The 25,716-nt window shown below is 44.7% G+C and overlaps 1 protein-coding gene across 2 annotated transcripts in view; it reads right to left on the bottom strand.

Moving 5' to 3' along the window:
* LOC141094241 (uncharacterized) overlaps window positions 1-25,716 on the bottom strand; it is a 309,531-nt gene that overhangs the window by 9,361 nt on the left and 274,454 nt on the right. The window contains exons 7-8 of one of the 2 annotated variants that reach the window (XM_073580057.1): window positions 17,736-19,229; window positions 14,325-14,328 (exon numbers count right to left, since the gene is read on the bottom strand). In XM_073580057.1, coding sequence (XP_073436158.1) covers window positions 14,325-14,328; window positions 17,736-19,229 — 1,498 coding nt within the window. Of the gene's footprint in view, window positions 1-14,324; window positions 14,329-16,453; window positions 19,230-25,716 lie in introns of those variants that run through there. The other variant, XM_073580056.1, reaches the window with a different exon arrangement.

The raw sequence follows: 25,716 nt of genomic DNA, 5'->3' as shown, positions 1-25,716 counted from the left end.
TGCATGTCCCTAATGCATCAGCCCACAGGCTGCGCCCTGGGCAGAGGGGACACGATATTCCTCTTTTGTCCGCCCTCCCCCCCACACCTTTGTAATTCCCACAGTAAATATCGGCAGGCTCCGACCACCTGCGGCTATTGTAATGTATATCTGGCCTGCCGCTTTTCTATTGGCCTGCCCTCTGTATCTGTGTGACATATTCTGTGTCCTGTGAGTAAAGTGTTGTCAGACTGGAAATACGTGGAGAAGCAGTGATCTTTTATATGCGCCCATGTAACCAAGGAATTCCAGCCAGTGTCCTTCATTCAGACTCCAGCCAAAGCAGAGTGGACCTCCGGAAACACGGGGTGGTACTGAAAGAGGTACCCGAGATTGGAAGACCCCGTTACACTTGTGCCAGTTTGTTTTTGTCACTTATTAGATTGGCTTCTTTTTGCTCTGCTTTCAGAATATGCCAGAGTGCTTAAATAGTGGGCGAAGTCGAGTGACTTCAGTATTTTTCTATCAGACGTGTTGGACATTTTTTGCAGGGTTTTTTGCATGATTGCAGACAGTGTCTTTCCTTTCCTGTCTAGTTAGTGTGGGCCCCATCATTTGCTCAGCCTATTTTCCTACCTGTGTTTGTGTTTTCATCTTGTCGCATCTTGTCTCACCGACACTATATGTTTGGGGGCTATCTATTCCTTCGGGGTCTGCTCTGGGGCAGTTTAGATTTCCCCTTTCTTGCTTTAGGCTTACTTAGCTCTCCGGCTGTGTCGAGGCGTCTAGAATCATAGTAGGTACGCTCCACGGCTACTGCTAGTTGTGTGGATAGGATCAGTGGTCTGCAATCCGCTTAGTTACCAACCTCTCTGGTTTTCTGTGGCTTAGCTTGGTCTTGCTTTCTTCCTCGGTGACCCAATCATAACAGTTATGGTTTTTTTGGGATTACCAGAGTAATAAAAATTTGTCAAAAACTTGGTGTCTTAATTTCATTAAAAGACTTTTTAATTAATGTCTGTGTGAGGTTTTTAACCCTTTCATAGTATAGGGTTAATAATGGATTGGTGTCTTATTGACACCTCTCCATTAATAATCGGCTTAATGTCACCTTACAATCGAATGGTGACATTAACCCTTTGTTATATTAACCCATTAGCCACCGCTACAGGGCAATGGGAATAGAGAGGATAAGTGCCATAAACGGCACATCTTATAGATGCGCCATTTCTGGGGTCTCTGGGTGCAGATTTTTGTAGCCGGGGGGGCCATAACCAATGGTCCCTCTCATGGCTATTAAAATCTGCCCTCACTCACCTGCTTTACCTCTCTGGTTGACAAATTACCTTGGGAGCCCACGCAATTTTTTACAACGAATTAACCCCTTAAATTAACCCCTACACCCCCCTTCTAATTACTAGTGAAAGACATAAAAAAAACATGACATGAAATGGTTTACTGTATGTAACCATGTGTCATTTCATGTCGGGCTGGGGAATGATTTTACAGAAACCGGCAATTGAATTAGCGGCTATTCTGCTATGAAGAACTCTATGAAATATAATTTAAATATTTATATGCATTCTAGGTGTCTATGTCTATTCTTTCGTTTGTGTTTGAAAACCTGTCATAGGGCTCCATTATATGTCCATTTTGCAAGCCTGCGAGAAAATCTCAGCATACTGATGCCATACGGATTACGTACGGATGGTTACATGTGCAAGATACGCGACCACACCATGATTACGGATGACATACGGAGCACTATTTAGGGGACATGTCTCCAGATTACGCATGTAAAATACGGACCATATTTTGCATCGGTTAGTGTGTCCCCGGCCTAAGTGTCAGAATTGGTGCATCAAAATACATGTAGAGTAAGCTGCACACACAATGTACTAATTCTGTATGTAACTGACATTTTTATATCTACCTATTCTATTCTGTTGGGTCACGCTGTGATTTTACTGTATGCGGCAGATGAATTGTCGGTTTTTCAAAGGACATGTGTAAAAATCGGATGGCACTCAAATGGTCTGAGTGCCGTGCGATTTTTTTCTCGCACCCATTGACTTGCATTGGTGAGTGCCGTCCGAGATACAAGGACAGTTGCAGAATGGCCATAGAATAACACTGATCAGAGTGTGGTCTGATTTTATCGGATTGCACTCATCCATTTTCCTTGCGGATGAGTATGCGCACTTAATGTGACTATAATGTGATTTTTTAATTTATTCTTAATTTTACTCTATGTAGACAGCAGGCTCTGAATACAACTCTCAACATTGTCCCTTGCTCCAATGATGTGAGCTGTCTTCAACACCCAGCATCGGGAATCAGGGCAAACAGTACCACTGATTCCCAGGCACTGGTGTGATACTGGTGCGGAACATGGTTGCTACACGTATGAAACACAGACACGGATATCTCCGGGCCAGACAAAATTGTTGGCACTTTGCCAAAATTTGCTTTCGGCCATGACTGTATCTATTGTGTAGCGTTGGATGCATCCTTTTGCTGAAGCCTGTGTACACTGCGCCTGCGCAGTGTGGGCAGTGTCATAAGGATGCATCCAACATTAATAGAGGTGACAGGGACGAGGAGGGTCGCACTGGAGATTGCGATAGGCGAAGGCACTGACCAAATACGTGAGGACTTACTGCGAGCTCCGGTGAGGCTGGAAGAGGAGTGTTAGGTCGGAGTCAGTGCCTGCACACGGCACGATCTCCAGCGCCATTTTATTGAAGACAAATTCGCACAAATTGTCTTAAACAAAATGGCGCCGGATAGCACAGTAGGAGCATGCGCTGACTCCGGCGCCATTTTATTTAAACATTTAATTCAGACAACGCGTAGCAGGGGAGCGGAGAAAAGGTTTACTTTTCTTTTTGCTTGTTTGTATGTATAGAACAACAGCACCACATGCAAAATAGGGAAGCATATAATAGGACGGGGGAAAAATACCAGGATGAAGAAACATATACCAGGCAAGAGGAGCATATACCAAGATGGGGGAGCATATACCAGGACTAACTATTGAATCAGTTCTACGCCCGAATTGTGAGCATTTTTATTGGTACATTTTTGTGCTATGTTCACCGTTTCAAGACCTTGCCCTTTTCGTTTTTGCGTTTCTGATTTTCACTCTCCTTTTACAAGAGCCATAACTTTTTATTTTTCCATCAATATGGCCATGTTAGACAGTGGGGTTTTTTTGAGGACAAGTTGTACTTTTGAACGACACCATTGGTTTTACCATATCGTGTACTCAAAAATGGGAAAAAAAATTCCAAGTGCGGTGAAATTGCAAAAAAAGTGCAATTCCAAAACTTTTTTGGGGAATTTTTTTTAACATGTTCACCAGATGCTAAAACTGACATGTCATTATGATTCTCCAGGTCATTATGAGTTCTTACTAGCCAGGTCTTTCCCCGGGAAGGAACAACCATGGGAAGGGCAGTCTCCAATGAAGGAAATCACCTATGCCAAAACATGGTATCCATCCACAGACAGCTGTTTCGGGGTATTTGCCCCTCATCAGTGTGGAGTAGGAAACTGGCCAGTAGAAGCAATGCCTAGTAGAAGACTGTGAAAAATGAGGATGAATGAACTCATGGAGATCAACATCCAACACTGCGGAGACACCATCACATGTTTCTCAACGCAGTGATTCTAGAACAATGCCCCCATCCCTTATGGGAAATATGTAAAAACATGCAAAACACAAGCCGCGGAGACATCATCACATGTTTCTCAACGCAAGCAATGACTAGCCAGGTCTTTCCCCGGGAAGGAACAACCACGGGAACGGCAGTCTCCAATGAAGGAAACTGGCCATAAGGGATGGGGGCATTGCTCTAGAATCACTGCGTTGAGAAACGTGATGGTGTCTCCGCAGTGTTGGATGTTGATCTCCATGAGTTCATTCATCCTCATTTTTCACAGTCTTCTACTAGGCATTGCTCCTACTGGCCAGTTTCCTACTCCACACTGATGAGGGGCAATACCTCGAAACAGCTGTCTGTGGATGGATACCATGTTTGGCATAGGTGGTTCCTTCATTGGAGACGGCCCTTCCTGTGGTTGTTCCTTCCCGGGGAAAGACCTGGCTAGTCATTGCTTGCGTTGAGAAACATGTGATGCTGTCTCCGCGGTTTGTGTTTTGCATGTTTTTACATATTTCCCATAAGGGATGGGGGCATTGTTCTAGAATCACTGCGTTGAGAAACATGTGATGGTGTCTCCGCAGTGTTGGATGTTGATCTCCATGAGTTCATTCATCCTCATTTTTCACATTATGAGTTCTTAGACACCAAACATGTTGAGGTTCTTTTTTTATTTAAATAGTGAAAAAAAATCCAAAGCTTCGCCGTTTCACGATCAGGTTAACCTTTTTTTTCTATTGATAGATCTGGTGATTCTGAACGCCAAATATGCGTATGTTTGTTTTTTTATGGTTTCATTTTGAATGGGGCAAAGGTGGGGTGATATAAAAGTTGAGATTTATTTATTTATTTATTTTTTTACTTTTGGCATGCTTCAATAGCCTCCATGGGAGACTAAAAGCTGCCATAACCCGATCTGCTGCTACATACAGGTGATGATCAGATCGCCTTATGCAGCAGAATATCTCACTTGCTATGAGAGCCGACCACCGGGTGGTACTCACAGCAAGCCGGCAGTGACAACCATAGCGGTCTCCAGGGGGTCAACCCATCAGTGACCCGCGATAACATGACGGGCGTCACCGATGGGCGGAATTCCGGTCCGATGGTTGGAAGAGCATGTTAAATGCCTTTGTCAGATTGACAGTGGCATTGAACAGGATAATAGCCACGGGTGGATTGCGATTCCACCCTTGGCTGTTCCGTGCAAATGTCAGCTGTTCAAAACCGATGACATGTGCCGGAAAAGATGTGGGCTCACTGCTGGAGCCCACATCAAAGGGGGAGACATGACATGCACCGTACTAGTACGGCGCATGTTGCAAAGGGGTTAAAGGGAACCTGTCACCAGAAATAATGTTGTTAACCTGCCGATATGCGGTCAGTCTGCAAGTTAACAGTGTTATTATACTGCCTGGTGCCGCACGCAGCCAAATGCAGAGGGGAGAAAATGATCTTTATTCTTAGCAGTATGGTTATTTCAAAGTTTGCTGATTTCTGCATCAAGATACGTGTTTATTCTTCCCAAGTGAGCTCATCCAACAAACATATCACATAAAGTAGGGTATCAATAATGAATTGTGTACAGAAGGTATAGAGAAACACCTTTGTACATAGAACTTCACATGCTGCCATGTCACGTCTCACCATGACTACTCTGTAATGGTCTTGTACTGGCATGCTCCTGCACTGTCACTTTTCTAACCAGCCTTCCCAATATAGTCTATGGCTGCGCTGGTGGAGATGCTGCACTAAATTCACAGGGTCACTAAGTTCATTGTGTAAGAGTCAAATTAGCCAATCTGTTATTACCAGAGATAAGTTGTTACCCAGTTTTGAGCAGATTATTACCGGACCCGACTTCTATATCCTTTTCTGATCGGCCTACATATTTCTTGTAGACCTCAAACCCGTCTGGCTTCTCACTTGACTGTCCTTCCAGGACCAGTACGGCCACTAGAAACGTAACATATACACACGTGGTCAAAATTATTGGTTCCCTCGTTTAATGACAGAAAAACCCACAATGGTCACAGAAATAACTTCAATCTGACAAAAGTAATAAATCATAAATCTATGAACATGAAGAAATGAAAGTCAGACAATGCTTTTCAACGATGTGTCCACAGAATTTTAACCCCTTCCTGACATGCGTCGTACACATGCTGCTCTATGGGAGGTGCGTTCCCGCAAGGCACAGTATATCTAAGGTGGCACGATCGCGCGGCCTCACACTGAGCACTGCGTTGATTAGGTGCGGGTGTCAGCTGTATGTGACAGCTGACACCCCGCAGTAATACCTACGATCAGTGCTAGCGCCAAACGTGGGCGTTCAATCCCTCTGATGCCGCTGTCAGTAGAGACCGCGGCAGAAAGAAGCATCACTCAGGGAGGGGGCTCCCTTCGCGCTTCCCTCAGAACGCGATGCACTCGCATTATCCTGAGGGTCTCCATGGAGACCCCCAGCACCAAGATGGCTGCGGGATCCTTCTGGGTCCTGCAGAGAGGTGGTTTGTGAGCGCCTGCTGAGAGCAAGCACCGGCAAGCCTCCGTCCCTGCCTGTCAGTTCACCGATCTGACTTTATATAGTGATGTCCCTTACTAGGACAATGTAAAAAAGCTAAAAAATATACAAAGTGTAAAAATATATATTTTTTTAAGTTCCTAAAGAAAAAAAATGTATTTATTGGGAATTTATATTTTATGTAAATAAAAAATAATAAAAGTACACAAATTTGGTATCGCCGCATCCGTAACGACCCGCTCTATAAAAAGTCCCACTAGTTAACCCCTTCAGTGCACACCGTAAACAAAACAAAAAAACAAAAACGGAGGGAAAAAACAATGCTTTATCATCGTACCGCCGAACAAAAAGTACAATAAAACGCGATCAAAAAGACAGATGTAAATAAAAATGGTACCGCTGCAAACGTCATCTTGTCCCGTAAAAAACAAGCCGCCATCTGCAGAAAAATAAACAAAAATAAGTAATGGCTCTCAGAATAAAGTGATGCAAAAATGATTATTTTTTCTGTTAAATAGTTTTTTATTGTGTAAAAGTGCCAAAACATAAAAAAAAAAAAATTTAGGCGCATGTGGGGAGCTCGACGACGGCGGTCACACAGCCCTGAGCTCCGCTCCCTGATGAGCTAAAAATAGTCCCACGTACTGCACGGATCGCATCGGAGCTGTCATCAGTGGGTCCCCCATCTACCCGGAGACCTCGCGACCCAGGATGCCCAAGAAGGGAGGCCCCGTTAAGCCGGCAAGCCGCTCCATAGCGGACAAACTCACAGAAGGCAATAACATCAAAATGGCCGCCGCTACGGCAGCTACCTCCTCTCCAACAATGCAGGTACATACCGCTGCGGGGGGGATAACATCTCTCCTCTCAGGGGGGACGCTGTTGTCCCCACAGCAGCACTAATAAAAACACTGCAGGAGACCTTCAGATCTGAGCTCACTTCTGCCATGCAGAACGTCACCTCACAAATACAGGACATTATTCAGCGCACTTCTGCACTGGAGGAAAAAATGGATTCAGTGGCTGATGCCATGGGGGATGATCAGGGGATTATTAAGCAGCACATGGAACGTAAAAATGATCTGGAGCCGAAATGTGAGGACTTTGAAAACAGATCACGCAGAGACAATCTACGCATCCGTGGTCTCCCTGAAAACATTCTAGCCCTTAAAGATACAGCAACAGCTCTTTTCACTGCATTGCTCCCACAGACTGATCCGGCTCTACTACATATAACCAGAATACATAGAGCCCTGGGTAAGCCGAGATCAGATGACACCCCTAGAGATGTGGAGCTTAAACTGCATTATGAAGAAACCAGAGATTTAATTTTGGCTGCTGCACAAGATTCTTCAACCCTACCAGGCCTACCAGATTCGGTTCACCTCTTTGCAGACATTGCGCCTACCACACTCTTCAGACGGCGAACCCTACGGCCAATTACCAAGGCCCTGCAAGCAACACAAATTAAATACCGGTGGGGTTTCCCCTTCGCCCTATCTTTCTCACACAATAATAAAACATTTGTATGCCGCTCCCTGGATTAAGGGAAAAAAAATTCTGGACCAAGCTGGCATCTCGATCCCGAACAATACCCATCCCTTACCGCAACGAAAGCCAAGACCAACCAGAGAGTGGAGAGAAATCCCCAGAACCAGAAGTCAGCGCTCGAATATCACCTGAATAATCTTCAGTTTGCTAGACATCATCTCAAACATGTGCCTGGAGTTTGTGGCACGAAGTTGCAAAGTTCCAGAGTTTGGGGACGTTGATATTTAAAACCATTTTGGTGCGCAACCTTTTCTTAATGAGTCACAGTTCAGTAATTTTGTTTACTATATCTTCTATACTAAGCGGGTTAAGTGGGATGAGAGTTTATAGGGTTCCCTCCTTTGTTTTTTTACATACTTTTTCTATGGCTTATATTAAGACTCCACTAATGCGATCCGTGCATTATCGTCTATGATGCTCAATACCACTCAATTTTTCGTTATAATTACCTAGCCTAGAGCATCATGGATTTACAATATAAGCTGGGGTTTGGCTCTCAGGGTTTACTCATGTTGCCTAGTGTTAGTGATCTCTGGATCACCCCTTTAATATGGGTCTCCAGTTCACTATGTTTGATGGGCAGGTTACCCTTTTGGATGTATTTATATGTTGTATGTTTTTTCTTTCCCTTCCCCCCTTTCCCCCTATTGTATACCCACAAAGATGTGTTTATTCTCAGCACTCTCATTGTCAGGGTCCTCAGAGCCTGGACCGGATCGTACCCGTGGACTTATGTCAATGTGTTGGGAACTAGAGATGAATTTGACGACAGCAGAATAGACCCTGTTGATCATATGTAAGTTTTAAATGAATAGTCTAAACTTGAAATGCTTTCATTTCATCATTTAATTTGGTGTGGGGATCTCAATTTCACCCTGAACCCTACTCTGGATAGTAGTGCTTTGAAACGTTCTGACATTGCCAAAGCGGAAAGGAAAAAAATTTGACAACTTATGAAAGAGCACGGTCTAGCGCAGAGGTCCCCAACCTTCTGACCTTGAGAGCCACATTCGGCTCACGCCCCCCCTTACAATAGTGGAAACTAAAGCCCCCATTACAGGCATAATGGTAACCAAACATTTTCCACAGAAATCACCCCAAAGCAGTATATCAAGATCCAGGGCTTCCCACAAATACCCCCATTCAGTTCCCTCTCAACAAGCACTCCTAACACACTGTCACATCCAGCTTGAAGCACCTCCTCTGGCAGGTAGTATCATCCTGTCTCCAGTGTACCATACTTAAATTATCTCAAAACCCCTAAGACCAGTATATGTGTATCCAGATCTGCTTTTCTGTGCAGGGCTACTCACAAAATTCACCATTTTGAGATGTACTCTTCATTCCCGTTTGCTAGATCTAGAGCTAATGCGCCAAGCTGGCAGACAGCCACAATTCATGAGCCTGCGAGCCACATGTGGCTCCCGAGCTACAGGTTGGGGGGAACTGCACGGGAGGACTAAGGGGATACACATATTTCTCTCCAGCACACAAAACATGTTCACAAATTGATCTTCAGTTAACATAGGTCAATTCACTTCCAACAGTTCTATATACACGTCATGTATCTTCAGCATGGTCTGACCAAGACGCTACTATCTCGGCTTCTAAATTTGACGTTATTACTTCTGGGTTATATACTGTAGATGGCGACTAGATGAATCCCTATTAACAGACCCTGTAACCCTTACTACTATCAAAGAAAATCTCTCCAAATACTGTGAAATCAATGACACAAAGTAATAGTCTGGTTGGCGCACAAAAAGTACATTACTAGATCTTTGATTAAACTGGCAGCCAACAAAGAAAAAGCCAGAACTGAACTCCAAACTAAATTAGAAAACAAACTTGAAAAACTAGAACTAGCAAACCAATTGTCCACATCTCTCTCCATCTCTCCAAATTCAGGAAATTAAGCTGCAGTTAGATGCTATTCTTACCACAAAAATGGAAAGACCAAAGCCTCTTTCTATAAATATGCCAACAAGCCATGCAGAATGCTAGCACGGAAACTACGAACGAGAGAATCGTTCAATACTATTGTCACGATCCATGCTGGATTGTGACAGATAAAAGCACATGTAACCTTTTTTTTCCTTTAAGCTGTTTGCTTAAAGTTAGTTTTGCCCCCGGTGGCCATTAGGGTCATTACACAGTGGTGTCTTTAGTTCTAGTTTTGCCCCCGGTGGCCATTAGGGTCATTACACAGTGGTGTCTTTAGTTCTAGTTTTGCCCCCGATGGTGGCTAGTATTATTACATGGGAATCTCTAGCAGGTGTGATTGCTCTGGCTCTCGCCTATAAAGGAAAGTCAGGTGGTCTCACTCACTGTTGGTGATATTGGTCATTTCCAACCATCCTTGGTGGAGCAAGGAGCTAGAGAAGAGTTCTTTGCAGCTCAGAGTCCTGGTGTGGATGGCGCAACAGTGTGGAGTTCCTTGCAGCTCTGACAGAGTTTTGGTGAAGTAGCAGCTATTCAGGAGGAAAGCTGCACTCAGGTACTGGACTCTGTTGCTGGGAGCAATAGCAACAGAGCAAAGCTAAGTGGTTTTTCCCTGTTTGTAACTTTCTTTATGTGTGTTTTAGTGCAGTGGTGGGATTAGTTTCTGCACCGTCCAATTCATTAGAAAGGGTTAGGTGCAGGGCGAGCTATTGTTTTTAGGTATCCTGCTCGTCGCCAGGTGCGGAACCTGCCTAGGGACCGTCAGGAGTGTAGAGACACTGACTCAGGGGAGTGCAGGAGGTCTCCACATCCCCATTCGCTATTGCAGCGCCCTCCATTGTATCGGTTTCCCTGGTGTTTCCCTTATCTCTGTAAATTCGCCCTGCTGGAGGCGGTGTATCCAGATACACGTGTAACTATTGAAATTCACCTGCTGGAGGCGGTGTATCCGACTGCATGTTTCATTGTTTAAATTCGCCCTGCTGGAGGCGGTGTATCCAGTGTCACGGGTGTCATAGAAATTTACCCTGCTGGAGACAGAATATCCAGTCACCCGTGACATCACAACTATCTTCTCTATAAGACTCGACAGGATGCGTGTCTGCTCACCCAGACACTATCTATAATATATTCCATAATTACTATCATAACCTCTACTCTGCACCACAGCCACCCCCCTCCTCAAATCATGCATAACTTCCTACATGATCTCCACCTCCCTAAAATCTCTGAATCCACGATCCAACAACTCTATTCAGATATTTCTGAAGAAGAGATAACATTGACCATCAAACATTTAAAAAAAGGGAAAGGCTCCAGGCCCTGATGGTCTTACAGCAGTCTATTATAAAAAAAATTTATCGAAACCCTCATACGCCACATAAGAAGTTTTTGTAATTCTCTTTTAAATGGCTCCCAGATGCCTCCAGAGTTTTATGTGGCACACATCACCGTACTACCCAAACCTAAAAGCGATCATCTTCTGACAAAAAACTACAGACCTCTCTCTTTATTGAATGTAGACTTAAACATTTTCACACCACTTATCACCAGTAGGCTAAATGGGCTATTGCCATCTCTTAGTCACCATAATCAAGGAGGCTTCATACCTGCGAGGCAGGCACCAGACAATATTAGATGAAATCTTAATATTATACACTCAGCAAACCTACGCCAAAAACAACTTCCATTACTAGCCCTAGATATTGAAAAGGCCTTTGATTCATTATCATGGCCATATTTGTTCTTAGTTCTCTCTAAATTTGGTCTCCTGTTATGAATGAGTCACCGAAGAGAAAAAAGCAAAACAAGCTAAGCCACAGAAAACCAGAGTGGTTGGTAACTATGCAGATTGCAGATCCCTGATCTTACCACACAACTAGCAGTAGCCGTGGAGCGTGCCTACGATGAACCTAGATGCCTCGTCACGGTCGGAGGACTACATAAGCCTGAAGCAAGAAAAGGAAAATGCCCCAGAGCAGACCCCAAAGGAATAGATAGCCCCCACACATGTATTGACGGTGAAACAAGATGAAGGCACAAACACAGGCAGGAAAATAGGCTGAGCAAATGATGGGGCCCAAACTAACTAGACAGGAAAGGAAAGGGAAGACACTGTCTGCAACCTGTAAAAAACCCTACAAAAATAATGTCCAACACTTCTGATAGCAAAATTAACCCTGAAGTCACTAGACTTCTCCCACTATATCAGCACTCTGAAATATTCTGAGACAGAGCAAAAAGAGACCGAACTAGTAAGGGACAAAAAGCCAATTGGCAAAATACTGATAAATAAGAGTGGAAATTCAGCTCAGCCCCCACAAAAACCTGAGTAGACCATCAAAATCAAGTGTGAACATTAGCAGAAAAACTTAGCTTTAGATGACTGGAACAGAGCTGAAAACAAAGAGCTGACAAGCCAGAAGGAATCACCAGCAACTGAATAGGGCGTCGGCTGCCTTAAATCCAATCTGAGAATCCTGAGATCCAATCGTCATCCTCATTCTCAGGTGGCAGATCTCCACCGATCAAACCAGCCGCACCACCTCCCGTCACCACCAGAGGGAGTCCAGAAGGGGAACTCACAACTGGTGAACCAGAGAATGAACTCACAACAGTCTCCCTCCCAAACTCATGTTTTAGATTATTATATGATTGTCCGACAGCATACCTAAAACTCCCTGCCACACGTCCAACTCCCATAAACATACGAGGTACTAGACAAGGTTGCCCATTATCCCCGGCCTTCTTTGCCTTGGCTATGGAACCCTGTTGAGTTCATTCTCCCCTTCACCTTTGATGTCTGATGAACTCCCTCTGCTGGTGAAGAGAGGTAGTGAAATTGATTGGGATGGGAAGAACCTGTCATCTGAACAGGCGGAGTGTGATTGGACATCTGGAATTTCTGAGTGGATATAAGGCAGCCGACACACTGCAGGGCTGCTGGTGATCCTTTCTGCTCTGAGCTCTTGCATCCAGTTTAGTTCCTGTCTACTAAAAGCTAAGTTTTTGCCCTGCTATTATTCCATGAGATTTTGTCTGGTTTCCTTAGTGTTTGTATTCAGCCAGTCCTGGTTGGGACTGGCTGAATTCCATTTTTGTCTCTGATCAGTTGATCTCTTTGCTCTGTTTTCAGAATATACCTGAGTGCTGATATAGTGATTTTGAAGTCTAGCGACTTCAGGGCCTTTTTCACTATCAGATGGTTGGGACATTTTTGGTACGGTTTTTTGCGGATTGCAGCCAGCATCTTTTCTGTCCTGTCCTATCTAGTTAGTTGGGCCCCATCGTTTGCTCAGCCTGTCTTTCTGTCAGTGTTTGTGTTTTCATGTTTCTCACCGACAATACATGTTGGGGGCTTTCTATTGCTTTGGGGGTCTGCTCTGGGGCAGTTTAGATTTCTCCTTTCCTTCTTTAGGCTTATGTAGTTCTCCGGCTGTGACGAGGGGTCTAGGGCACCGTAGGAACCCCCCACGGCTACTTTGGACAATTTTCATTATAAAACACCGGTCACTTTTTCCTCACTCCTTTTTTGATAAAGCACACGCAAAACGCGCATCAAGGGGTGGCACAAGGCTCCTGGGCACAAGAGTATTATCTATGGGTAAGCACTAATAAGCATGTTTTATGATAATATATGGTTGTCCTCTAATTAAACGCAGGGCTGTTTACTGATTGAGGGTTAATCCCCATTATATGAGATTTGATGCCTGCAGTTTTTTGAGGACGTATATACATATGTATTTTCTTCATATGCTATGAATGTGTGGGATGTTTACATCAGGATTGTAATACATTTATATGGCTTATGTGCAATACATTTTCTATATGCCCTGGACCCATGTAATGTAAGGAAAAATTTTTTTAGGGCTTTTTCACTTGTTTGCTACATACAGTGGGGCAAAAAAGTATTTAGTCAGTCAGCAATAGTGCAAGTTCCACCACTTAAAAAGATGAGAGGCGTCTGTAATTTACATCATAGGTAGACCTCAACTATGGGAGACAAACTGAGAAAAAAAAATCCAGAAAATCACATTGTTTTTTTTCATTTTATTTGCATATTATGGTGGAAAATAAGTATTTGGTCAGAAACAAAATTTCATCTCAATACTTTGTGATATATCCTTTGTTGGCAATGACAGAGGTCAAACGTTTTCTGTAAGTCTGGCTATTGCAGATTCAGTCTTCCCAGCCTGGTGCAGGGCTACAATTTTGTTTCTGGTGTCCTTTGACAGCTCTTTGGTCTTCACCATAGTGGAGTTTGGAGTCAGACTGTTTGAGGGTGTGCACAGGTGTCTTTTTATACTGATAACAAGTTTAAACAGGTGCCATTACTACAGGTAATGAGTGGAGGAAAGAGGAGACTCTTAAAGAAGAAGTTACAGGTCTGTGAGAGCCAGAAATCTTGATTGCTTGTTTCTGACCAAATACTTATTTTCCACCATAATATGCAAATAAAATGAAAAAAAAAAACAGACAATGTGATTTTCTGGATTTTTTTTTCTCAGTTTGTCTCCCATAGTTGAGGTCTACCTATGATGTAAATTACAGACGCCTCTCATCTTTTTAAGTGGTGGAACTTGCACTATTGCTGACTGACTAAATACTTTTTTGCCCCACTGTATGTATAATAATTGATATAATAAAAGTGATACAATTTTTACTATTCTTTGTATGGAACTCCATTTTTTTTTGATGCATTGTATTGTTATCTGGAGTATACAATTTTAGTCCGCAGTTGATAGATATTGGGGTTGACAATTTTTTGTCTTGATATTATTGATTTTTATCCATATTATATACCCTATTTTTCTCTTGTTGGGAATTGTTATACTCTTCTAAGATCTGTAGCACCCTGACGAAGGTGTTTTGCTGCCCCCGGGGCCTCAACATTATGGTATCCTGGGCTTCCCCATCTAACGCCATCAGGGCCACCTCTGCCTCTAGGTCAGGGGCAAGCGGATGCATCCTAAATAACCCACGCATACGCTCCATCCAATTCCACAGCATAGTATTGCTGCCGGAGAACCTGGGTAGATTGCTTAGCATAGCCCCCAAAGAAATACTGGGCCGGGGGCCCTCATTGTCCGCGCTCAGAGACTGCATCCTGCCGACTTCGCCAAATGTGGGGTTTGCAGGTACGCAGGATGCAGTGATGAGTCGCGAGACAATTTGGTGCTTTCTATAGTAACGTTTAAAAGACTAGAGGGAACTTTCCTCAGTCACGGCCTGATTAACAAAAGGGGTACCACGGATTGCCCTCGCAGGGGCTCTATACAAGCAAACACAAACGGGTAGAACACGACTACTTCCGGCAGTAGCTGGTCACTATAGGGCCGCGGTATGGCCAACTACGGGTCCTTAATTATAAAGTCAACTTAGCCGTCCAGACGTCCCTCGCCATTTGGGATGGTGGTCTTTCGGCGTAGTAGTCGCTGGGGCCAGTTGCTGAGGTGTTGACGAATTCTTCGCACGCTCCGGCGCGCTGATGACACTGGAGCCCCACAGGCCCCGGCGGAGTCCTTGGACGAATGGGCCGCAGCCTGGACTGGGGCAAGCGGCGGCGATGTGGGGTGGCGGGTGATAGGCCACCTGTTTAACTAGCAGCTGCGATGGGGACTCCGCGGTGAGCAAAGGCCCCGGCCCTTGCCACAGACCGGAGCGGGACAATGGTGGTGGCCTACAGCACTGGATTGTCGAGGCCATGGGTGAGAGCAGGCCGGCTGCAGGTGGTGGGAGACAGGCCGCAGCCACGAGCTGGGGCGAGGCGGCAGCAGCCACGAGCGACAACGGCAGGCTGCAGCCGCGGGCTGAGGCGAGGCGGCAACGGCCGCGGGCTGAGGTAAGGCGGCAGCGGGTCTCGGACAGTCGTCCCGGCGCCACCCCTCTGATGTCCTCCGTGAGCATCTCCCCTGGCACTGGTAAGTCGCTCTGGCTCTCAGTCGCTACCACGGTCTCCTGCTGCTTCTGCCCCGGTCTGCTGACTCATCGTCCCGGGAATTCCCCGCCTCCTTTATACTGGTCCCTCCCACAGTCAATCTGTCTGTCACAACGGTCCGTCCCCAAACTCTGTCCCCCGGGGACAGTTTCCCCAGGAACCTAGCCGACGGCTCCCTTAGTTCGGCCCGGATACTCAACGGGGGCCGTTCCTCCCACACTATTACTGTGTAAAAATACACTGTTTACACAAGTAACCTGTTTCTGTCTGTTCATTGCCCCACGCTATCAGAATCCTAGAGTTCCTACAATAGTATTACAGGATACTCCAGCCAAGAGAGGATTCTGCTGGGGCAATGTCAGAGTTACGGGCAGACAAGATGTTATCTATGATTAACTCCTTCCAACAGGAGGTGGGAGCTATACAAAGTAAACTTAGAGACTACGTTTTCAGCTGTACAATGTTTATATAGATTGCATTTTTTATCGCATATTTTTCCATTTTTGTTCAGCAATATCATGATAAAAAAAGGAAAAAGCTATGCTGTTTGTTTGTTTTTATGGAGTTCATTGAAAGGGACAGTTTTATAGGTCGGGCCGTTCTAGAAGGGGTGACACCAAAGATGTGTACTTTTTATTTTAACCCCTTAGTGACGGGGCCAATTTTATAAATTCTAAGCAATGTCACTTTATATGGTGATAACTCTGGAACGTTTCAACAAATCCCATTGATTTTGAGACTGTTTGTTCGTGGCACATTATAATTTATGATAATGGCAAATTTAGGTTGATATGTTTTGTGTTTATTTATAAAAAAAAAAATCAGAAACTTGACAAAAATCTAAACAAATTGCAATTTTCAAACTTTGAATGATTATCCCTTTAATCCAGATAGTCATACCACACAAAAACATTAATAAATAACATTTCCCACATGTCTGCCTTACATCAGAACCATTTTTAAAATGCTAATTTATTTTGTTAGTCTTTTAGGAGGTTTAAAAATGTAGCAGTACTTTTTCATTTTTTCAAGGAAATTTACACAATTTATTTTTTTCAGGGAGCTATTCAGGTTTGGAGTAACTTTGGGGGTGCTATATATTGAAAACCCCAAACATGATACCATTTTAAAAACAGCACCTCCTGCCACATTGAAAACTTCCGTCAGATAGTTTATTAACCCTTCAGGTGATTTTCAGGAATTAATGCAAAGTGGTATAGCAGCAATGAAAAAGTGTTTGTTTACCATCTAAATGTCGCTGACTTCTGAACCGCTCGCTATAGCCGGGAGACTCTAAGGCCGCTATTTGGCCATGAACTGCTATGGCAAACATCAGGACCACACAATCATGATCTTGGTGTGTCAATTGATGTAGTCACTTTTGACAGCAGCAACTAAGGGGTTAAACAGATATGGACTGTGTCAACATTGATCGTTTGTGATACAGCAAGTTGTCAGCTATAATGTACAGTTGACAGCTGCTGGATTGTCTCCTGTATGGGGATGCTATTCTATTATATCTCAGGTCAGTAAAAAGACGTATTGGCAGTCATTAAGGGGTTAAATATATTTATTGGATTAATGGTTTTTTTTTTTGTACTTTAAAAAAATATTTTTACAATTTTTTTTAATCTTTTTTACTCTTGTACACTATCCCCGGATAAGACATCAACTGTATAATGACAGATCGTTGACCTAGCTGATCACAGCGCCATATCTATACCGCAGTGTGCGGGAACACAGCTCCTACTGCGCCATATATACAGCGCAAGTCGGGAATGGGTTAAACGATGCTGTCTATGAATGGACAATGAGCCAAGCTGTGACCTTTCAAATAGGAGATATTCCTTCTAGTACAGACCATTTGCTATCCCCCCTGTAAGCTGAGAATCCAGGAGCTAAGGTGCCAGGATTGACACCTACCTCCAGCAAAAGCCCCTTTGTGCTTACAATGTTTCACGCCTTTGTCAACTAAATGTAACTCTACTGCCTTATTAATAGCCCTTATTTATTTCCTTCACACTCTACATGAGATTTTAGATGAAGAGGAATCCCAAAAATAACATTTCCCACATTTTGAACATAAAAAATGGTTTCTACCCTGTATGAGTTCTCTGATGTGCAACAAGATTAGAACTCGAACTAAAACATTTCCCACATTCTGGACATGAATACGGCTTCTCTCCTGTGTGAATTCTCTGATGTGTAGTAAGATCTTGTCTCTGGGTAAAACATTTCCCACAATCTGGACATGAATATGGCTTCTCTCCTGTGTGAATTCTGTAATGTATAAGCAAATTTGCCTTGCGCTTAAAACATTTCCCACATTCTGAACATGAAAATGGCTTTTCTCCTGTGTGAATTCTCTGATGATTGAGAAGACTTGATCTCTCTGTAAAACACTTCCCACATTCTGGACATGAACATGGCTTTTCTCCTGTGTGAATTCTCTGATGTATAAGAAGATCTGATCTCTGGCTAAAGCATTTCCCACATTCTGGACATGAATATGGCTTCTCTCCTGTGTGACTTCTGTAATGTTTAAGCAAATTTGACTTCTGGTTAAAACATTTCCCACATTCTGAACATGAAAATGGCTTTACTCCTGTGTGGATTTTTTGATGTTTAAGAAGAAGTGATCTATAGATAAAACATTTCCCACATTCTGGACATGAATATGGCTTTTCTCCTGTGTGTTTTCTTTGATGTTTAAGAAGATCTGATCTCTGGGTAAAACACTTCCCACATTCTGGACATGAATATGGCTTCTCTACTGTGTGGATTCTTTGATGTTTAAGAAGATCTGATCTCTGGGTAAAACACTTCCCACATTCTGGACATGAATATGGCTTCTCCCCTGTGTGTCTTCTGTAATGTGTAAGCAAAGTTGACTTATGGTTAAAACATTTCCCACATTGTGGACATGAATATGGCTTCTCCCCTGTGTGTCTTCTGTAATGTGTAACCAAAGTTGACTTATGGGTAAAACATTTCCCACATTCTGAACATGAAAATGGCTTCTGTCCTGTGTGATTTCTGTAATGTGTAACCAAATTTGACTTACGGTTAAAACATTTCCCACATTCTGAACATGAAAATGGCTTCTGTCCTGTGTGACTTCTGTAATGTGTAAGCAAAATTGACTTACGGTTAAAACATTTCCCACATTCTGAACATGAAAATGGCTTTTCTCCTGTGTGACTTCTCTGATGTCTAAGAAGTGTTGATTTAACCATGAAACATTTCCCACATTCTGAACATGAAAATGGCTTTTCTCCTGTGTGACTTCTCTGATGCCTAAGGAGATGTGCTTTTCGGCTGAAACATTTCCCACATTCCGAACAGGAAAATGGCTTTTCTCCTGTGTGACTTCTCTTATGTGTAAGCAATTGTGATTTACATTTAAAATATTTCCCACATTCTGAACAGGTAAATGGTTTCTTCTCTGTGGGAATTATATGATGTTCAACATCACTTTTGCGGCTTTCATTTTGCTTAACAGTCTGTGATGAATCCAAATAGGTGACTGATTGAAAAGGCTCCGATGACTGATTTTTGCTCTGAAGGGCTGGAGGGATAGCTGGAATAATGGCATGCTTTTCATAGGTATCTGGTGTGACAGCACAGTCACCTGCCAAGAATGAATCGGATATTATTACTTTTCAATATCAATGCCTTATATTTTACATAATTTCTATATACATAAATTCTATACAACTCAAAGTATAGTGAAACTATGACCTAAGACAGTGGTGAGCCACCTGTTCACAAATCCCATGGTACTGAACCTCTAAAGTACAATCGACAAACATAATACACAAACGCAGAAAAGTTTGAAGCAATAAAGGGAGGATTAAAAATAAGCTTTGTTACATTACAACCTATAGCAACAGATAAAAATATACACCATAAAAACATGTAAGATTCTTAAAGGGTTATTCCCATCTCTGATCATCCATCCCCATATGTAGTATGTGTAATAATATTGGGAAATATGTAATACAGTTCTCCTGACTCGCTATGTTGCTCACCCTATGTGCAGAGCATTGCATTAGCTTAGGTATCCATGGTTACTACCACTGATATAGAGACTGTTAGTTGCTAGTGGTCATAACCATGGATACCTAAAGCTACTGAAATGCCCTGGACATGGGGTCAGAGACAGAGAATCAGGAAAACTATACCACATTTCTAATTGGAGGTATTTGCTCTTATTATTACACCTACTATATTGAAGACAGCTCACATCATTGTATCCTGCTCTGCCTGTGATCATCGGAACCAGGGAACAATGTTGAGAGTTGTATTCACGCCCTGCTGTATCTATAGGGTAAAATTAAGTCTAAAATAAATTTAAAAAAAATCACATTATACTCACCTTAACACCTAATCCAGTGAAGCCATGGTCACCTGTAAAGAAACAAAAATGAAAAAAGAATATCACTCACCTGTCCAAAGTTGAAAGAATCCAAAGTGTCCCATGCCGTAATCCATCTGTGGAAAAGGTGCATAGCAGAATAAACGGTGACCTGAGCTAACCACTCACGTTGAAAATCTGGGTAGAACGGCTCGTTCACACCCTGATTTTTCAAGGTGAACTGCGCTGATCTCACTGAGGTCATCACAGTTCATAGGCCCGCTCTTGCTGCAGGGAGTCATTTTCCCCTGCTCTTCAGCAGGAGTGGTTTGCCTCATAAACCTCCATCAAAGGCCTTTGCACCCAAAAGCACTACAAAAATTGGCTGGTGACTAGCTTATCCAACCTTTATCCACCCCCAATTCCTCAAGATAGATGGACCATCATTGTAAATAAGCCCCTGTACTTTGTGTCACTCCCTCCACATTGTAGAGTGTAAGCTCATACGGGCAGGGTCATCAATATCTTGGCATTAATTATTACATTATCGTTAACTTTGCTAGGACTGTAATTGTAAAGCGCTGCAGAGTATGTTGCTGCTATAGAAGTAAAGATTATTATTATTATGAGCACGTCGGACAGATTGATTACAGCGTTGGTGTGACGGGGTATACGACAGAGCGAGAAGGGACAAAAGGCCGAGGGACGTTCCAACGAGATTTATTAAGGCAGGAAGCATACAAATCAAATATCCATAATGTCCTTAGAGTCCATGAGAAGTCCACAATAAATCCGCACAATGGAAACAAATCCGGGCACCTCACGATAGTCCTTGTATGGTAAAGTTATAGGGCTGCAGAGCCAGGCTCCATCGTAGTAAGCGTCCATTGTCCCCAGAGACTCGGTTCAGCCAGGTGAGGGGATTGTGATCAGTAATGACAGTGAATTCTCGTCCATACAGATACGGCCTTAGTTTCCTAAGGGCCCACACTACAGCCAGACATTCTTTTTCAACAGTTGCATAGGCCACTTCTCGGTCCAGCAGTTTCCTGCTAATGTAGGCGATGGGGTGTTCGTCCCCAGCTGCATTCACCTGGCTGAGGACAGCTCCCAGTCCATAAGCAGAGGCGTCCGTCTGCACAATGAATCTCCCCTTGTAATCTGGAGCAGCCAGAACAGGGTCGCAGACCAGGGCGTCTTTCAGCCGGTTAAAAGCCTCATCACAGGCTGGAGTCCAGATCACCAGCCGGGGCATCGTTTTCTTGGTCAGGTCGGTAAGAGGCTTGGCCACAGTGCTGAAATGAGAAACACATTTTCGGTAATAACTGGCAGTGCCCAAAAAAGCCATAACTTGTTTCTTAGTTTGGGGTACAAGCCAGTCTCTAATAGCCTGGATTTTGGCAGGTTCAGGACGGAGCTTCCCTCCTCCTACTCTATGCCCTAGGTACTGGACTTCACCCATCCCCAATTGGCATTTATCGGGTCGAATGGTTAGGCCAGCTGCAAGAATCAGGTCAATAATAATAGCTACTTGATTCAGATGTTCCTCCCACGTCTGGCTGAAGATGGCGATATCATCCAAGTAGGCACAAGCAAAGTCACCACATCCCTGGAGGATCGGGTCCACCATTCTCTGGAAGGTTGCCAGGGAATTCTTCATTCCAAAAGGCATGCTTAGAAATTCATACAGACCAAAGGGGGTTATAAAAGCGGACCGTTCTCTCCCTTCCTCCGTGAGAGGGATTTGCCAGTATCCCTGTGATCCAAGGTAGTGACATATCGGGACCCAGCCAGTCGGTCTAGAAGTTCGTCAATACGGGGCATTGGGTAAGGATCGCTGACGGTATGGTTGTTTAGTCGTCGATAGTCCACACAAAATCGAGTACTCCCATCCTTCTTGGGTACTAACACCACAGGAGAGGCCCAAGGGCTATGGGAGGCCTGGATTACCCCAAGCTGTAACATCTCCTCCAGTTCGTGCTGCATGGTGTTTCGAACAGATTCAGGTACCCGGTAAGGAGCCTGTTGTATGGGACGGATACCCCGAGTGTCCACATGATGTTGGGTGACGGTGGTTCGACCTGGTTGGGATGAGAAAGCAGCCCGTCTCTGTTGAAGCACTCCCAGCATCTGGTCTTTCTGCAAGGAATCCAGGTGATCTCCCAGAGGAACCTGTTCCACAGTGGATGAGGCTCTCGCTGCTTCCACGAGATCAGGTAGGGAGTCCTCATCCTCTTGACCGTCCTCTGAAGCTAGCCGACAGCTTGCTATCATTGGAAGGTTCCGGTCATGGTACTCCTTAATCATATTCACATGGACAGTTCTTTGCCTTAGCCCCTGATCATCTAAAGCAAGAAGATAATTGGTATCATTTAGTTTTCCGAGAACCCGGAAGGGACCCTCCCATGTTGTCTGCAGTTTATTCTGCCGGTGAGGAACAATCATTAAGACCTGTTGTCCTTCTACAAACTCCCAATAGCGTGCTTTACAGTCATACCATGTCTTCTGTCTGGTTTGAGCCATACGCACATGACTCTGGGCTAAACTAGCGAGTTGAGCCAGGGTTTCTCGCAGCTTTAGGACATAAGGGACAACAGGGGCTCCTGTATCTTCAACTTCTCCCTCCCAATAGTCTTTTAGCAGGGTTAAGGGTCCTCAGACCTTTCTTCCATAGAGTAGTTCAAAGGGGGAAAACCCGGTGGACTCCTGGGGAACTTACCGATAGGCAAACAAGAGATGGGGTAGGTACTTCTCCCAGTTTGAATCGCTGTCAGTGAAGGCCCTCAGCATATTCATCAGAGTGCCATTGAATCGTTCACAAAGTCCATTTGTTTGGGGATGATACGGGGTCGTTCGGATCGCTCGTACTCCACAGGTGCGCCACAGACACTGGACCAGCTCCGACATGAACTGGGAGCCTTGGTCTGACGAGATCTCACTGGGGAATCCTACTCTGGTGAAAATGGTAACCAGGGCCTCGGCCACCTTGGCTGCAGAAATACTTGACAAGGCCACAGCTTTTGGATATCGGGTGGTATAGTCCACACCAGTGAGAATGTACTGCTTTCCAGATTTACTTGGTTTAGCCAGAGGTTCAATGATATCGACAGCTACTCTTTGAAAGGGTTCTTCTATTATAGGGAGCGGTTGCAGGGGTGCCTTTGGGTGATCTCCGGGTCGCCCTCTAAGCTGACATATGTCGCAAGTTCGGCAGAAATGCGCTACGGCTTGGGAAATCCCAGGCCAATAGAAAGATTGAGTCAACCGTTTCTCAGTGCGGGTTTTGCCTTGATGGCCAGCAGTAGGAATGTCATGAGCAAGGTGTAATAGGGGAATTTTGTATTTCTGAGGAACAATCAGCTGTTTGCTATACGTCCAGGGCTTATCTAGGGAGTCAGCATTGGTAACCCGATACAGAAGTCCATTTTCTCTGAATTCTTTCCCCGTTCTCCCCCAACTGCCCTATCTCAGCTCGAGCTCTAAAACTAGCTAGGGTGGGGTCAGTATCTACCTCTTGTCTAAACTGAACTTAATCCCAAGTAACACTCACATTGTCCCCACAAGAAGAATCACTCACCGGCTGTGACGGCAGTTCTGTTGGCCTCATTTCCATGGATGGGTTGTACACGTCCACATTTGCTGCTCTCTTGGCTTGACTTCTGGTTACCGCACCGACAAAGTGGCAATGAAGATTTCCCACATCATTTCCTAGAAGAACGTCTGCAGGGTGGCTGCTCATCACACCGACCAAGCATTATTTTGCCCCAAAGCCATAATCCAGGGTCACACTCGCTCTTGGAGTATATCTCTGGGTACCTCCAGCCAATTAAATGGCAATTCCTGGTCCCTTTTGAATTGCTTCTGGTTGAACTACTCGGGGATCGGCTATGGTGAGAAAAGCCCCAGTGTCACGGAAGCCAAACAACTTTTTGGCCATCCAGAATGACCTCCTGAAGATGTTTGTGCTGAAGGTCAGAAGAACAGGTGGCTGGGGCTCACACCCCATAGACTCTGGGTAGGGGAGCCAGGATATCAGAGTCACTTGGCCAGTCATCAGGGACTGAATCCAGCTCTTCTCCTGGTGAGGGTGTCTGTAGATAATTAACAGGCAAAGGCGGTCTGTAGCTGTCCTGCCTCCGAACACCGGGACATTGGAATTGCAGATGCCCAGGCTGCCCACATCTATAACATCTGCGCTCTGGGATTCTTCCTCCACGTCGTAGTCCCGAAGGTGGAGCGGGAGTAATGTGAGGCACAGTCACCCAAAGGTCACCATGAGTTGATGGTCTAGTGGGATGGTGAATACTGGAGGCCGAAGGACCAGGGGCCGCCAGCGTTGGGGGGCTGGTAGTTTTTTTCTCAGTGAGTAGTAGTTTTTTCCACTGAGGCTTGATGGTGAGAGCCTCATCAGCTAGAGCTGCAGCTTCCTCCACGCACCCATTCCCGGACCTCATTGGGGCACTTGAAGTAAAACTGCTCTTTTAGGATGACTTGGAGGAAAGTCTCCCAAGTTAAGGCCTCCTCTCCCTCCAGCCAGCGATGACATATTTGTTTGAGTCTGTGGGCATACATCTTGAAGGACACTTCCTCATCACAGGCTAAAGTACAGAACTGGGTCCTGTAAGTGTCTGGGGTCACAGCATAATGTTCTAGAATAGTCTGTTTAATCTCCGCATACTCTCAGTTCCACCGAGGGTCCATAGCTCTATAGGCTGCGGCAGCTCCACCCTCTAAGAGCTCCACCAGATGTCGGACTTGCTCCCTTTCCGGGACTTCCATTAATCGACACTGATGCTTAAAGTCTTGGAAGAAGCCCTCAATGTCACTTGAAGCCTCATTAAACAGCTTGAAGTCTTTGCGGGACACTCTGGGGAGTTCCTTCATGGTGGGTGCTCGGGTTACAGTCTGTCTGGAGCTTCTAGCTGCTTCCACAGCGAGCTGCCTCTCCAGCAATGCCCTCTCTTGAGCTCTATGAATGGCCTCCCTCTTATCTTCTATGGTAGCCTCTTCTCCCAGCAATGCCAACTCCTCCTCATACCACACAACCCACTGACTTTTCTGGGTATTTACCTCCGGCTGCAGTCTTTCCTCCGTTTGCTGTGGGGATCCTTTCTCAGCGTCATCTTGCAGGCGAACTCCTTCCAAAGCCTCAATCAGCTGCTCCTTGGAGAGTCCCTTGTAGCTGACTCCCAGTTCACGGGCCTTTGTTAGTAGGTTCACCGCAGTCCAGTTCTTGTACTCTGCGGTGCTGGTTCCAGATGTTGATGGGCCGTTGTCCTCCATTCCTTCTGCACTGATCCCAGCGCTGCCAACCAGTTTGTGACGGGGTATACGACAGAGCGAGAAGGGACAACAGGCCGAGGGACGTTCCAACGAGATTTATTAAGGCAGGAAGCATACAAATCAAATATCTATAATGTCCTTAGAGTCCATGAGAAGTCCACAATAAGTCTGCACAATGGAAACATATCCGGGCACCTAACGATAGTCCTTGTGCCGGGTTCGATAACAATAATCCTTGCAATAGTCCACAGGATTCCACACAATCCCACGGACGTCACGCGCTGGCCTCAACTCAGTTCGTGACTCCTTCCAGGTCTGCACTCAAATCACACTGAACCTAAAAACAGAATGTATTGTCAAAACTCCTGGGATCAGCCCATCTGAAGGGGGTAGGGGTCACACCTACTATTCAGTGGTTTGGTCCATCAGAATATTCTAGAAATGTAAGGGCTCCACTTAGTCTACAGGATGTGTTTTG

This window comes from Dendrobates tinctorius, unplaced genomic scaffold (assembly GCF_039654945.1).
Source record: "Dendrobates tinctorius isolate UK_male_01 unplaced genomic scaffold, ASM3965494v1 ptg000063l, whole genome shotgun sequence".
Lineage (NCBI taxonomy): Eukaryota > Metazoa > Chordata > Amphibia > Anura > Dendrobatidae > Dendrobates > Dendrobates tinctorius.
Note: the sequence above shows the minus strand (reverse complement) of the source record. Positions and strands in the feature narration are given on the sequence as shown.